This window comes from Rhamphochromis sp. 'chilingali', assembly GCF_963969265.1.
Source record: "Rhamphochromis sp. 'chilingali' genome assembly, chromosome: 11".
NCBI classification, from domain to species: Eukaryota; Metazoa; Chordata; class Actinopteri; order Cichliformes; family Cichlidae; genus Rhamphochromis; species Rhamphochromis sp. 'chilingali'.
Window position 1 is genome coordinate 24,425,441 of NC_137938.1, and position 14,693 is coordinate 24,440,133.

The 14,693-nt window shown below is 40.7% G+C and overlaps 2 protein-coding genes across 3 annotated transcripts; one reads left to right on the forward strand and one right to left on the reverse strand.

The window, feature by feature from the left end:
- The first annotated feature begins 2,494 nt into the window (after positions 1-2,494).
- Positions 2,495-12,070, forward strand: trpv6 (transient receptor potential cation channel, subfamily V, member 6). Of its 2 annotated transcripts, none has more exons than XM_080896393.1 (17): positions 2,495-2,612; positions 2,786-2,933; positions 3,029-3,126; positions 3,214-3,336; positions 3,904-4,044; positions 4,206-4,304; positions 7,663-7,838; positions 7,933-8,079; positions 8,186-8,265; positions 8,371-8,506; positions 9,276-9,362; positions 9,457-9,533; positions 9,626-9,791; positions 9,944-10,010; positions 10,109-10,377; positions 10,472-10,578; positions 11,531-12,070. In XM_080896393.1, exons 2-17 carry the CDS (start codon positions 2,803-2,805, stop codon positions 11,760-11,762), a joined length of 2,136 nt encoding a protein of 711 aa, XP_080752519.1. In that variant the 5' UTR covers positions 2,495-2,612; positions 2,786-2,802; the 3' UTR covers positions 11,763-12,070. The 2 variants fall into 2 exon arrangements, with proteins under 2 accessions (XP_080752519.1, XP_080752520.1); XM_080896394.1 differs by having other exon boundaries at positions 2,519-2,607.
- Positions 11,795-14,303, reverse strand: LOC308405697 (C-type lectin domain family 6 member A). The gene is made up of 6 exons (XM_080896405.1): positions 14,108-14,303; positions 13,920-14,027; positions 13,508-13,636; positions 12,998-13,149; positions 12,765-12,862; positions 11,795-12,484 (listed from the first exon to the last, which is right to left on the reverse strand). The coding sequence occupies exons 1-6, from the start codon at positions 14,205-14,207 to the stop codon at positions 12,355-12,357; spliced, it is 717 nt and encodes a 238-aa protein (XP_080752531.1). The 5' UTR covers positions 14,208-14,303; the 3' UTR covers positions 11,795-12,354.
- Positions 14,304-14,693: the final 390 nt, after the last annotated feature.

Here is a 14,693-nt window from a genome sequence, read left to right on the forward strand (position 1 = left end):
TTTTTATGTGTTTATTGAAGCTTGTGACAATTTTGTTTAAACAAGAAATTAAATATTAATTCACATATATGAGTTTTAATATTTTTTGCTCACACTTTATGTGTTAACTTTACACATCTGGTTTTTAAGGGGTAAAAAAAATCGCATTGACGTCTCAAAACGTGTGTATAAAATATGACACGTTTGGCATTACGGGGTCAAAGAAAGATTCAAAATATTTTTTAACACTGAAAAATCTGATGATGAACTAAAGAGTAATATGAGAATGACTCATGTGACCTGGAATTTTCCAGATGGCAGAGGGTGATGGTTTTACATAATCCAATTTAATCATGATTTAAAATACATATTATAATACATCTTACTTGCAATATCATTTAATGCAGTCTATTAGGAATAATTAAAGTTTGGATATTAAGAAGCATGCGGGGGGAAGTTTTTTTATTTTATTTCATTCTTACAGTTTTTCAAAGAGTTTTTCAAATTACTTTGATTAATGGCCCATGTGTGGAAAGTTGTAGGTTCAAATCTCTGGCCAGTCAGGGGACTTTTGTAGAGTCACTCTAGAGACGTCCTGTCTGTGACTCTGTGGGTGTCCCTGTGTCCAAAGACATGCATGTCAGGTTATCAGTGAGATTGTTGGCTGACCTGTCTAGGGTGTACCCTGCCACTAGCCTCTAACTCACCTGTGACCCTAAGAGACGGAGTGTGTTTATCCTGCAGGCCGCAGAGGTGTACATTTGTTGTAATATCTCACAAGTGCTTCCTCTACAATTCACTTTGTTAATCATGTTGTTCTTTATGTTGTATCATTTTCTATTTTAATGCTTTGATTAATGCTTTTTAAAAAATAAAAATGTTTTGGGGTATGCAAAGTTAAATATGTTGGAAGGGTCAAAAAAGGTTTTGCGCTGGTCTATTTTTCTTTTTATCATTCTAGGATATTTCTTTTTTTTTTAAAGATATTCAGGATTATGTAATCCTTACACATTTATAGACTCACAGCTATAAGGAATCAGTCTCAGTTAATTTCTTCCTCTTGATCCTTGTTGTCCTGACAGATTTGACCAAGTTCACAAAAACTACAAAAGATATTTCCTGAAGATTTCTTTCATTTTAATTGCATTTCTATCACTAAACAGTTTGTGGGATTTTACGGCTAGTTTAACTTTCGTTTTGGTTTGGCTCTTAAATAACGGTCATCAAGTACTATTAAGTCACTCTGGACTCAGGAGTCAGCTGTCATAAGATTTCTGTAATAATTGTTTTCTGTGGTGTCTCACCTCAAATTAACTCAGTGTTGTTACACATGTCCAGAAACAGTGAACACCAAAGCCACAAAATCATGTTTTTTTTACAGTGTTATTGTTTTCTTATAAAGACCTTAGCAGTTTTGAAACTACTGGTCTTTATGACACTGCTTAAAGATGGTGCTCTCTGTCTGGTAAACAGCTATTATCTCCACAATACTAAATGATGGCCACATCGGCAGCCATTATCAGGGCCTCCTATAGTCTTCCTAAACCCTGTTTATCCAGTGGTTAACCAGCTTTTTAGTCATGACCTAAAAATGGTGCAGAAAAATATGTGTCCACTACAGCCGAGGTGACCAGAAATTTAAATGTTCGCTGATTCAATAGTTTGTAAATAAATCAGATCTCTGTAAATGAAATTTGTGGCTTTTTATCAGCTGAATGTGTCAACTCTGAAACTAATTGCAGTTTCACAAAACAACACGCGCCATTAGCTTTGTTTTCCACATTCAGAGAAAAGTGACATTCTCTCATTGAACATGATGCTGCTGCCAGCCTCTAGATGATCATTATAGTCTTTGTAGTGCAGTAATTACTGCATCTGGGATCATTCCTGTTGACACATGAATGGTGCTCAACATGTTATATCACTGTGAATGAAGCTAGATGTTTAGTGTTTGTGTGTCCAAGAAGCAGCATGGTGGAAAATCCTTTATAATCTCCATATTTTCCAAATAATTCCAGTTTCACTCTGAGGATTTTGCTCATTCATTAAAAAAAAAGATCCAAACTAAAACGCAATGCCATAAAGCGAGGTATAGAACAGCATGCTTGCAATTTCCAAACAGGTTTTCTTAACAGTTCACTACAAGTGGTGTGTTGACTGTCATGATCTTGCTGAATTTTCATAGTGGCCATGCAGGTTTCGGTGGTAGTCAGAGGAATGCTGAGAGGCCTGGTGATTGCATAGATATCCGCGAACTGGGGACTGGACCATTGTCACTTTGCTTTTAAGGAGATCAAGCCAATAATTTTAGATCAGCATGACAAAGGAATTCCTTGTCAACAGGGAGTTGAAGCACAGCTTTCTCTGTGGCACTTCTGACCAGTGAAAGTCTCCTTGCTCATTACTGCGTCACTGTCTTATTCTTACCTGTCAGCTTTCCACGCATCCTCCTTCTCCACCCATTTGCTCTCATATCTCCTCCCTCTTGGCTGGGACATATATATATATTGGTGATGCCACAGGGATTTCATCTCTCCTCGGGGACATTTTTAAAGGTGGTGTGTCCACTTTTGAGTGTTTCTCTCAGTGTCACCAGAGATTGAGGAGCAGCAGTTTCATTGCTTAAGGGTGAGGTAAGACTGAAAAGATTTACTTTAATTTATTAATAGAAAAAACTACCAAAATGAACAATTTTTTTTTCCACCTGTGGATTTAGACTCCATAGCATTTATTTTTCACCCACTCTACTTTTGTCTTTCTTGAGTTTCTTAAAAAACATTCCTAACTTTTCATTTCACAATTCTAGTCAAACCTCAGGTGCCAATGTCACCGTCTTTAGCCAGATCTGCTCCGAGCGAGCTCAACCATTGGTGGAGCCAGCTGAAGTTTCGCCTTCAGAACAAAAAAGGATGGAATGAAATGCTGGATGAGACATTTCTGCTCTACACAAAAGGGTAAACTCCTGCTGACACCACTTTCCAGTACATTCAGTTTTGTTTAAAGTTTTACCATAAATCTGATTTCTTGTTTCTGTCCTTCTGTCCCTCAGTGTGAATGACATTCCTCTCTTCTATGCGGCTAAAAACAACAGTGCTGGTTGCATCAAGAAACTGCTAGGTTGTGCATCCACGAATATCTTTGAGAGAGGTACGACTGAACAAGGAGTTTAAACCTTACATTGCTGCCTTTTTGGTGTGTTTTCCGTGATTTTAGAAGGTGTATCTTCTTGTTCAGGCTCCCTGGGAGAGACGGCCCTTCACGTTGCTGTTATGAACGATAACCTGGATGCTGCTGTGGCTCTGATGGATGGAGCTCCTGACCTCATTAACGAGCCCATGACCTCTGAACTTTTCCAAGGTTGACATGCAGAAATTCATAACTGCAAAACACCAATGCACATCATGCAGACTGAGTGCTGTGTGTAACTATATAGATGTCAAGTTGGCAGCTTTTTGGTCTGCAATTCAAATAATTCAGCTTATTAGCAAAATCTGTGAGATTTTTGATACAGTGGATACAAGGGCATGTAAAAGCCTAACACAACAATTTAAGCAGGTTTTTAAAAAATCTAAGGACCTTAGAAAGTAAGCGAACTGAAGAAACTTAAAGAAACTTAAAGAAGTCTTAGTCACTTTCTTTCTAAGCTCCCTAATATTTTAAAAAATATTTTAATTAGTCAAATCATATCGCTGAGGTTTTTTTTTTTTTACTTCATTATTTTATTCATCTAACAATAAATCGATAAAGGGCAACAAATTCCAATTATGAGGCCTCATCTGCTGCTTTTGGAGAGCAAACCCTGTCAGGGTTACAGTGGTGGATAAAGCAAAAGCATTAAGTGTAGGTTTTACCAAAGCTGGTGAAACGAAAACCAGTGTGTTGGCAGTGAACTGATGTACACTTTCTCTCTGTGCTCCGCCTCAGGGATTACTCCTCTCCACATTGCTGTGGTGAATCAGAACATCGACCTGGTTCGTCATCTGATTAGTCGCGGTGGTGACGTGTCCACACCTAGAGTCACTGGTCTGTATTTCAGGAAGAGGATAGGAGGACTTATGTACTGTGGTAAGCCAGCATGAGTGAACTTACGTAAAGAAATGTTTCAACCATTAATTACAAGGCCAGTGGCAGGACAATAAAACCCCAAACTGGTCCCAACATATGTGATAAAAACAAGGCAGAGAGAGATTTTGTGCAAAATAACAAAACGCGTGGCTTTTCATCAGGCGAGCACATCCTGTCTTTTGCTGCTTGTGCTGGGAATATGGATATCATCTCCATGGTAATCGATGCAGGCGCCAGCACCAGGATCCAGGATTACAAAGGTATGAGCCCTTGAGTGAGAGAAGATCAAGTATTATTTTACACTGCTAGGAAATTTGACTGTGTGACTGCTTAAGCCACAAAATATTCTGCATCCCATGTGTTATTAGGGTCTTATTTTTAATTTGATTTATCACAGCATTGTCTAAAATTCTCACCACTAAAGGACAAAATCAACCCTGATGGGTTTGCCACTAATTGCAGCTTTCTGGCACTGGTCTTGTAATTTAAACTCAAAGAACCTCAAGAATTACTGTCAGGCTCAAACTAGCAATTTTCTTATCTAACCAACAGCTGAAAATGCAAAAAGAAAAATTGACATCAGCCTGAAAAGGTAAAAGTTTCAGGCTTCTTTTTTGTCAAAGCTAAATTATATTGAGGAGACTGTTCATATCAAAGACACTACTGAGGCATTATACAATACAATACAATACAATAAAACGTTATTTGTATAGCACATTTAAAACCAGAGGTTGCCAAAGTGCTTCACATAATCCAATAAAACAGTAGTAAAGTACAAAGGTGGATAAGCTAGCAGGTGGGCGGCATTGTTTAAACAAGCATACAAGTACACAAGTACGCAGATAAGGAAGCAAGACTTAACGATAAAAACAATAAAACAATGTAAGTAAAAGAGTAAAAGAGAGGAAAGGGGAGGGCAAGAAAGTACAATTAAAAGGCATGCTCTAGGAGGCCGGGAAGGCTAAGCTAAAAAGGTTTGTTTTCAATCGAGACTTGAAGGTCTGGATCGAGTGAGACGCGTGAATAGTATGAGGGAGGTTATTCCAGAGGTTAGGTGCGGTCACCTCTGGTTTGCAGCCGTGACCTAGGTTGCACCAAAAGTAAGACGATCTCAGTGTTCTACTGGGAGTATTCACGCTAAGGAGATCAATAAGGTAGCTAGGTGCAATATTATTTATGATTTTACAAGTAAGCAGTAGGACTTTGAAATCAATGTGATGTTTAATTGGAAGCCAGTGGAGGCCAGTGAGAATTGGGGTGATAGACTCAAGCCTACGAGTACCAGTTAGAAGGCGAGCCGCGGCGTTATGGACGACTTGCAATCTATGAAGAAGGGCAGAATGAATCCCAGTGTATAGGGAGTCTAACCTGGATGTGACAAAGGCATGGATAAGCTTTTCTAGATCCTCACATGGTAAATATGGCTTGGCCTTAGAAATTAAACGAAGTTGATAGAAACAAGATTTAATAACAGAGGACACATGCTTGTCAAGTTTAAAGGAGCCGTCCTGGTAAACACCCAAATTACTTGCAGAATCGGAAAGATAATCAGCGAAGGGCCCGAGGACACCAGTTAGATGGGCTCTAGGGGTGTGACTGTCAAAGATTACAATTTCTGTTTTCTTGTCATTAAGGGAATTGCTCAGCAGCCAGTCTTTACCCACATAGCAAAATTGGTATGACCCGGATCTGGCCCACACAATGTGCTTACACATGGCCCACATACCGCAAAGAACGACGGCCCTTTGGTGGCCCAGATCAGGTTTGCCAGATGTGGCCCACACATGGGCCAGCACAAGGCCAGTTGCAGACACACTGGTGGTCCTGTGCTGGTCCATGTGTGGACTGCGTCTAGCAAACCTGATCTGGGCCACCGAAGGGCCGTCATTCTTTGCGGTATGTGAGCCATGTGTAAGTTGTGTGCAACCACGGGCCAGTTGTAGACACAGTGCTGGCCCTGTGCTGCCCCAGAACAGTTTTAGCTCTGGCCCCAGATGTCAGCCTAATGTGTACCTTTATCAAGGCATGTAATAACAACATGTGCCGGAACATAATAGTAAATAACATGGGCCCGGTGGCGCCTGTGTCCGGCAGCCTCGCCTCTGTCAGTGCGCCCCAGGGCAGCTGTGGCTACAATGTAGCTTGCTATCGCCAGTGTGTGAATGTGTGTGTGAATGGGTGGATGACTGAATGTAGTGTAAAGCGCTTTGGGGTCCTATGGACTAGAAAAGTGCTATACAAATGCAGGCCATTTACCATTTACCATAACATGAGAAAACTCTGTTCAGACAGTGAATGGACTGATTCTTATATGGCGCTTTTCTAGTCTCCCGGATTACTCAAAGTGCTCTATACAACATGCCACATTCACCCAATCACACATACTTTCTCTTAACTGAGTGCTACCTAACTGCATTCATACACATTCACATTCTTAACATGCAGACTAGATAAGCCAGGGCTGGAACCACTAACCTTCCGATCAGTAGGTAAACTGCTCTACCGCCTGAGCTACAGCCACCCACTGGTGAAGATGAGTAAACCGTCACTTGGTTTTGGATAAAGTGTACACTCACAAACCTGTCAAACCTGCATTTGAAATCTTGGCTACCATAGCAGTATCGTATTGCAACATGGCATTTGGGTCTTCTAACTAAAATAGGAAAATAGGAACATAAATAGTGCCACCATTGCCAGACCTGGCCCACATCTGGTTGACATACACCCTGCCATGACACCGGTCAGTCAGATGTGCCACCTTGATGCCAGATCTGGGCCAGACCTGTTTTCTATGGGCCCGGGCCACATAAACCAAACCACAATTGAGCCAGATATGGCATGCCATCGCATAGACAGTGCCATCTATGCCAGGCCTGGCCCATATCTGGATGACATATGTTTTTACATGCCAGAAGTCAGCCAGCAGTGCCGGCTTGATACCAGATCCGGGCCAGAACTGCTTGCTATGTGGGTAACTTCACTTATACAATCGAAGAAGCGAAGCATTGATGAAGTATCACCCTCAGTCAATTCAAAATAAATTTGAATGTCATCCGTGTAGCAATGATAAGAGAGTTTGTACTTTTCAATAATATGACCAAGGGGTGACATATATAGAGAAAACAGCATAGGACCCAGCACAGACCCCTGAGGGACACCACAGGTAACAGGGGCAATGGAAGAGGAGTAGGTACCCATGGTGACAGAGAAGGACCTCTCCGATAAGTAGGAATTAAACCAACCAAGGACCATACCTGTAATGCAACCAGATGTTCAAGCCTTATTAAGAGAATGTTATGGTCCAACAGCTCAAAAGCAGAGGACAGGTCCAACAAAACTAAGGCCGCGGGGCACCCAGAGTCAGTAATTAAAAGAAGATCATTGAAGTACCTCGAGAGTATAGGTTAAAAATTAAAAAAAACATTTTTAAATGCTAAACTAATTGTTGCCAGTTTTTGCTCACATAGCTAAATGTTTCAGAGTAATGACTGATTTCTGGTTTATGGGGACCTTCAGGAGGTTAACCCAGCTGTGCATATCTGAATATGAGCGTCTTATTAACAATTAATAGCTTTCTCCTGTCTTCTTGTGCCTCCTGCGTACACACTCTCCATACAGGCAACACAGTGCTTCACATTTTGGTCTTGCAGCCCAACAAGAACATTGCCTGCCAGGTCATTGACTTGATTATGGCACGCGATGCAGAGCTGGACCAGCAAGTGCCCCTTGATATGGTTCCCAACTCCCGAGGCCTTACACCTTTTAAGCTGGCTGCAAAAGAGGGAAACACAGTGGTGAGTAGTACCATGGAAGATTCACATGGTGACCCAAACATGAAAGGTGGAACAGATTGTTCCTAATCTCATCCTAACCCCCTGTCTCTTAAAGATATTCCAGCACCTAGTTAACAAAAGGCGTGTAGTCCAGTGGAGTCTGGGCCCTTTGACCTCTCACCTGTATGACCTGTCCGAGATCGACTCGTGGGCCGATAGCATGTCAGTGCTGGAGGTCATTGTGGCCAGCCAGCAGAAAGAGGTACAGAAGAATATGTAGGTAGCATTCAGGAGAAAATGCTAATTGTTATCAGGAAGTTAGTTCTGACTCTGAGATTTTTTATATCTCTTCTATTTTTGCTCTCCAGGCAAGGAAGATCCTGGAGGTCACTCCTGTGAGGCAGCTGGTTAGTCTGAAGTGGAACCTGTATGGGAAACATTACTTCAGGTAAGATTTTGTTAGTTTTGTTAAATCTGAACTAAAATACTTGAATTGTACACATGTCTATTGCTGTTTAACACACTGGGTTTCCTCCTCCCTTTTTGTTGTTAGGTTTCTGCTGTTTCTGTATCTCTTGTACATCGGGACTTTCACAATGTGCTGTATGTTTCGCCCCCTAAAGAACGCTCCAGAGAACTACACAACGTCAGATGCAGACAAAACTGTCTGGGTACAGAAGACGCTCAAGGTGGGCCAGAACTATGAATTATCATAGACATTAGAAAACCTTAAACAGATCTCAACATTTTACTCACTATACTGTTTGAATGAGACACCTAAAGTGAAATTTTTATGTTCAATGTGCTGACTGTTTTTGAACTATCCCAAAAATATAATTAGATTTTTATTACAGCACATTTATTTTAAAGAGTCATATTTCAGATTAACCTTTTGGAAATAAAATATGAACATTTATAAAACTGACTGCCTAGAAGTAACATTAAACCAGCTCTCACGTGTTAGTACTAATTATTATGATCCAAATAGTCGACCGAATCTGCATAATGAGTACTTTGATTTAGTTTTCTACCCTCTTATCTTTGTTTAATTTTTTCAGTTTGTACTTCTATTACATGAGTTTTATGGAGTTGACGTTTTGGGTGTAGATGTTTAGGTCAGTCCCCACTAAAAATTCAGATTCCTCTAATTGAATCCATTATTACCCCCTATTTTCCCAGTCCCCACCTGCACTGGGGCCTGCTACACATTTTAGGAAGGCAACACTTTCATAGCGTGTCACTTCTACTTTGGCAGTTAGTACTTCCTGAACTACAGCACCACCAGAGGTTTTTTTGCCCCAAATTACTTCAGCCATAACTTACGTAAAAATTCAAATACATAAGATCCACTAAATGCATGTGTAAATGCCAAACTTTACACCTACATAAGTTACACTGTCAGACAATAATGAGATTTTAATATTTATAACAGCATCATTTCCTCTTTGTCCACCTCAGGAGAGTTATACAACACATGGGGATAATGTGCGGCTCGCAGGAGAGATTATCAGCGTCATTGGAGCTTTTGTCATCCTTGTGCTGGAGGTGGACATTTAAAATATGCTTTTTGTTTAAAAATATTCAACAGTACATTACTGTGAACTGTTCTGACCTCATGCATCCCCTGTGCTCCTAACAGATCCCAGATATTCTGAGAGTTGGAGCAAAGCGCTACTTTGGCCAGACGGCACTGGGAGGCCCTTTCCATGTTATCCTGTAAGCAAGCACACACACCCTCTGAGAACCCAAGCAAAGCATAATGTTTGGGAACACTGCCTAACCTTGCTGCTGCTCTTGTTTTTGACCAGTATCAGCTATGCCTGCTTGGTGGTGCTGCTGTGCGTGTTCAGAGCCTGTGAGGTGCAGAGGGAGGCCGAGGTGATGGCAGTGTGTTTGGTCCTCGGCTGGTGTAATGTCATGTTCTTCGCCCGTGGCTTCGAAATGCTTGGCCCTTACGTCATCACGATACAGAAGGTGCGGATGGGTTTCTACACGAGCTCCATGAGTAACAAAAACATGAGTTTGCTCTGCTCACACACCTGCTCACACATGTTTTCATTTGTTGTTTTGGTTTTTGAGGTTTTACATTTTCAGACTGAGCTCGCTTGTGTCTCGTTTCCCCCTAGATTATATTTGGAGACCTGACAAAGTTTATGTGGCTGATTTCCATTGTGCTCTTTGCCTTTTCCACCTGTGAGTATATTGTTAGCAATAAAAATAAACACAAATTTTACAAAACATTCTTTAAAGGAGACCTTCCTGCTCTCTTACAAACATTTTTTTCTTCTCAGCCCTCTGGATAGTCTACATGACTCAGGAGGTAGATTCCCTTCCTGCGTATCGCTCATATCCCATCAGCCTCTTCTCCCAATTTGAGCTCAGCGTTGGCCTCATCGATCTGCCTGTGGACCACACCATCCCTATACCTGCGATTGTCCATGTGTTGCACTGCACCTCCTCTCTGGTTTCCCACATCCTTCTGCTAAATCTGCTCACCGCCATGATGAGTGACACACAATGGAGGGTGGGCCAGGAGAGAGATGAGCTCTGGAGGACTCAGGTAACAGGGTTATTACACACACATGTGTAATCACCTCTTCAGCGTGCGTTAAGCATTGCTGTGTCATGTTTACAGCTGTAATGTTGTTATTCAGGTGGTGGCCACGACGCTCATGCTGGAGAGGAGGCTTCCTCGCTGTCTCTGGCCTCGACTTGGGGTCTGTGGGCTGAACTATGGCCTGAAAGAGTGCTGGTATCTCAGGTAAGATGCAACCTTGTGTCAGGAACAGACGGAAACCCACAGAAATCACCTAACACAGCAGAAAGGGATGTTATCTTTAAAAATAAAGTCAAACAGGAAGTTTGTACAGAAACGACAGCCACAGCTCATGTCACGCTATAAAATGCTCAATTCTTTTTTTTTATTGTAGTTTTTATATTACTTTCACACCTCCTAAGGCTACACTGCATGTTTTTCTTAGTCGATTCTTTTCATTTTTGCGTCCGTCTCATCAAGGTTAAAAAGGAAAAACATTCAGCCTGGCTAACAAAAGCTGCCTTTCAGTACAAATCAATTCAGTCTATTTCTCAACACATCAAATATTCCTTTGGTTGTGTTTTTTCTTATTTTATCTCAAGTGGTGAATGCTCATATGAAAGAAAACATGAAACAAAAGCCAAAAGCTTGAAATTCGAAGTGCTGTAACTCAGTTTTATAAGTTCTTTCTACTCTTGACATACAACTTTGAATGCAAGCCCTTGTTTGAGCACAAGCTCCTGTTTGTGAGGGCCAACCAATCAGAAGACAGGTAGTTTAAAGTGAATTGGACAAATATGAGTTGCTCCAAGCCAGTATAAGACTAATAAGGATCATTTTGAACTGCAAGTTATGGAAAGCTAGTGTAGACAGGGAAAATGTGCATAATACACCCTTTTAAGTGTAATAGTAGGTATGTATAAGTAGGGGGAAAAATATAGTATTAGTAATACGATAAGAATGGTGCTTCTCACTGCAGGCACAGCATTACTCATGGGTGAAGTCCATCAAAGGCTTTCATTTAGTGTCAGTGGGCAAAACTGTTTTCCTTCTGTAAGTGAATAAGCTTTTTGTTTTGTAGGTGGGGCCCCAAAAAAAAACGGAAACTAAAAAGAAGAGTGTAACATAATTAATTTTGAAACATGCGTGACTTTTTCTTTATTCGTCTTCTTTGCAGGGTTGAGGAAAGAAATGACTCCATGATGCAAAAGATGCGGCGTTACGTAAACGTCTTCTCCAAAGAGGATGAAAAGGAAACGGAGGGAGATGAAAATTCTGACTTCAAGGGAACCTTGAAGCTGAGACTTAAAAACAAAGGAGGATGGTGGGAGCTGGTTCGACACAGCGCTTTAGGTTTGGAGATGGAACAGGATGAGCCAGAGGAGGAACAGAGCATTAAATATGTTTAGAGAGAGATGCCATCTAACCCAGAAGTTCCTTCCTATCATCAACTTTGAGTCATATACATATTAAGTAGATGTAAAGAATTGCTGAATTTCAGTGACCTTGGGGTGAAAGAACCACACTATCTTGATTTTTCAACATAGTAAACAGTGCAATTATTTCCGCAGTATTATGCCATAGAACAGACTGTGATTTTTATAGAAATATGAAAGATGTCTAGCAGGAATATATGCTAAAAAACAACAACATAGAGATTCATCTTATCATGTAGGTAATGAGTAATTTTATATGAGAATAAAACTTTCTTAAAACAGTTTCACTGTCACTTCATTTGTAAAGCAGACAGCAGATAATAAAATCATACAAAACAAAGGAGCAAGGCACTTACAAAGCTTTACAATCAAATATTAGAGCAGAAATTATTCCACACTAAGCTGCAAGAAAATCTACTGTAAATAAACTGCTAAGTGTCAGACTTAGCAACTGTTATCTAAAAAGCTTGTTTATATTTCTTTGCTGGATAATGGAAAGAGATGTCTTGGCATGTTATTGTTGAATTTGATGCTTGCTGGCGGAACAGATTTGCTCGCGGTTCTTTTACAAGAGCTGCAGCTGACAGATGAAGTAAGTGGCGACGTTGCAGGGAGCTCTAATCCAGTTTCTGGCAGATGGGCCTGTGCTGTCTAGGATCCCACAATTCCCAGTTCTTGGATCTTCTGCCCAATAGCTGCAAAACAAAAGAAAGAGTCATTAACTATTATTCTGCAATCTATATCTGGATTTTTTCTTTGTTTGAACAAAGTGTCCACTTTATTAGGTACACTTGTAATTCAATTTGACAGCTGTGCAATAAATGTTTTATTTTATAAGCTTATTAACACATGTACAAACACCAATATGCACAGTGCAATAGTGGCAACCCTGATCTAAACCACAAACAACTATGTCTAAACTAGTCAATTGTCTGTTTTAATAACTATTTATAGAATCATTTATAGAATAAAGACCTCTCTTGCAGCTTTGTGCTGTCAACCCAGGTCCATTCAGTGCCTTTTTTAATGGTGCCGATCCAGTATTGGAGATTCCCTTTCTGTGTCAGAAAGTCCTAAAAGAAAAAACACCATTGATGCGTAACTATTAGCAATTATTACCACTTCATAAACTGCTTGCTTGTAATATATAAGCATATAGTTAATAACTCAAGGAAGGAAGAGAGCGGCATAAAAGTTATCAGATTCACCTGAACTTCTTTGCTTGTAATAACAGCCAGAGATCCCCCTCTGGAGGTGCAGTTCTGCTCGCTCTGGTGCCACTTCAGTCTAAAAGTCGACAGGAAAAAGCACGATCGGCCAAAGGTCATCCACCCATCACCACACAGCCGGCAGCCATGATCTGGAAACAGAGAGAACAGGAAAAGCTTATTTAAAAAACAGGTTAATGAAAAAGTAAAAAGCTGTTAATCAGACCTGAAGCTTCCCACACTCTTTTTTTCCTTTGCATATTCAAGGGTTTTGCTTGTGATTTAATTTTCATCATATTTTCATCTTTATGCATGTATTTTTTCAGTTGCACAGAAATCTAAAAGAGTCTCAATTTTTCCTGTTCTATAAACAAAAAAAGAAGCCAAAGAAGAACACGAACTTGAGTCGAGACTTGTTTAAAAACTAATTTGAATCATTATGAAAGCAGAACTATAGCTAAAAACAAGGTGATTGAGAAAGAATCCCCCCCACTTTTTGTGCCTGCTCACGTTTAATGTGAATAGCTGGGAACTGGGCCTGGCAGTTCTCGAAGGAGCATCCTGGAGCAAACGCAGGTACTGCTTCTTTAGCTGTTGCACTTTCCTCTACCACCGGGCAGACTGTGGGTCCAGTTTGCACTAGAAATCAGAGCACAATGGGAGGAGATTTGAGAGAAGGAATAATGCCCTGAGGCTGCAGCAAAGCAATAAGCAATAGTTTTACTCCTTTGTTATGCACTGTTATGAGAAATAGAATTTTAAAAATCCATAGCTGAAAACAACTGTGCACCATTTTGATCCTGCTCTGCCAGGACCTTCAGTCTTACGTAATCTGCTTTGGTGTTATAAACATGGTGGTGCCAGGAAGGGTTTGTTATCACAGCGCTGACATGAATTCAGATCCATGGCTGCAGCTACTCACGTTTCAGGCTGAGGATAATGACAACCACCAGAAGGACGATGCACATTAAGGTGAGGAATAAGCACACTCCACGGTACAGACGCACATTTCCTCCAGTCGGTTCTTTGCCTGAGGAAGACGACATCAGATAAATGTTAATGAGCACAACAAAGACCGCCATGAAGCCTGCAAAAGCTGCAGCTTCCTACCTTTCTTCCCCTCCAGTTCAACCGATAATTTGGGTTGCAAGTTTTCATCAGCCTCATCTTTCTTATCCTCACCGTAACTGCGGCAGAATTTAATATACATGGAGAAAAACGTCCTGGTATTTGAGAGAAAGCTTGTTTGCTCTGTTGTGCTCCGTCTTCTCTGCTGACTCAAGACTGGCTGCAACAGTGCAGTTATAGGACGCCCCCTTTGTCTCATCACCATAGCAACTTGACCTTCATAGATTCCTAAGTTATTCATGGAGCACAGTGCCTGGCTTGTCCTTGAATGACCCAAACTTTAAACTCTCTTCCTGTCTCTCTCATTTTAAACATTAGTCTGTGTGTGTGACAAAGTTCTGAGAAAAACACAGACACAGCAGACTTTCTCCTTCAAAACAGCAGATAACTAATTTCAGATCAGTATTTATGTCTAATGCTTTGGAGATACGGAGGATGCACACGTCACTGATGCAGATTTAAAACATTAGTCTGTAAATATCATGTTATAGTACAAGGTTTTGCAAAGAAAGAGGACGTGGGTGACGACTTAATGAAGCACAAGAGAGCAAGACTTGTTTGTTTGTAC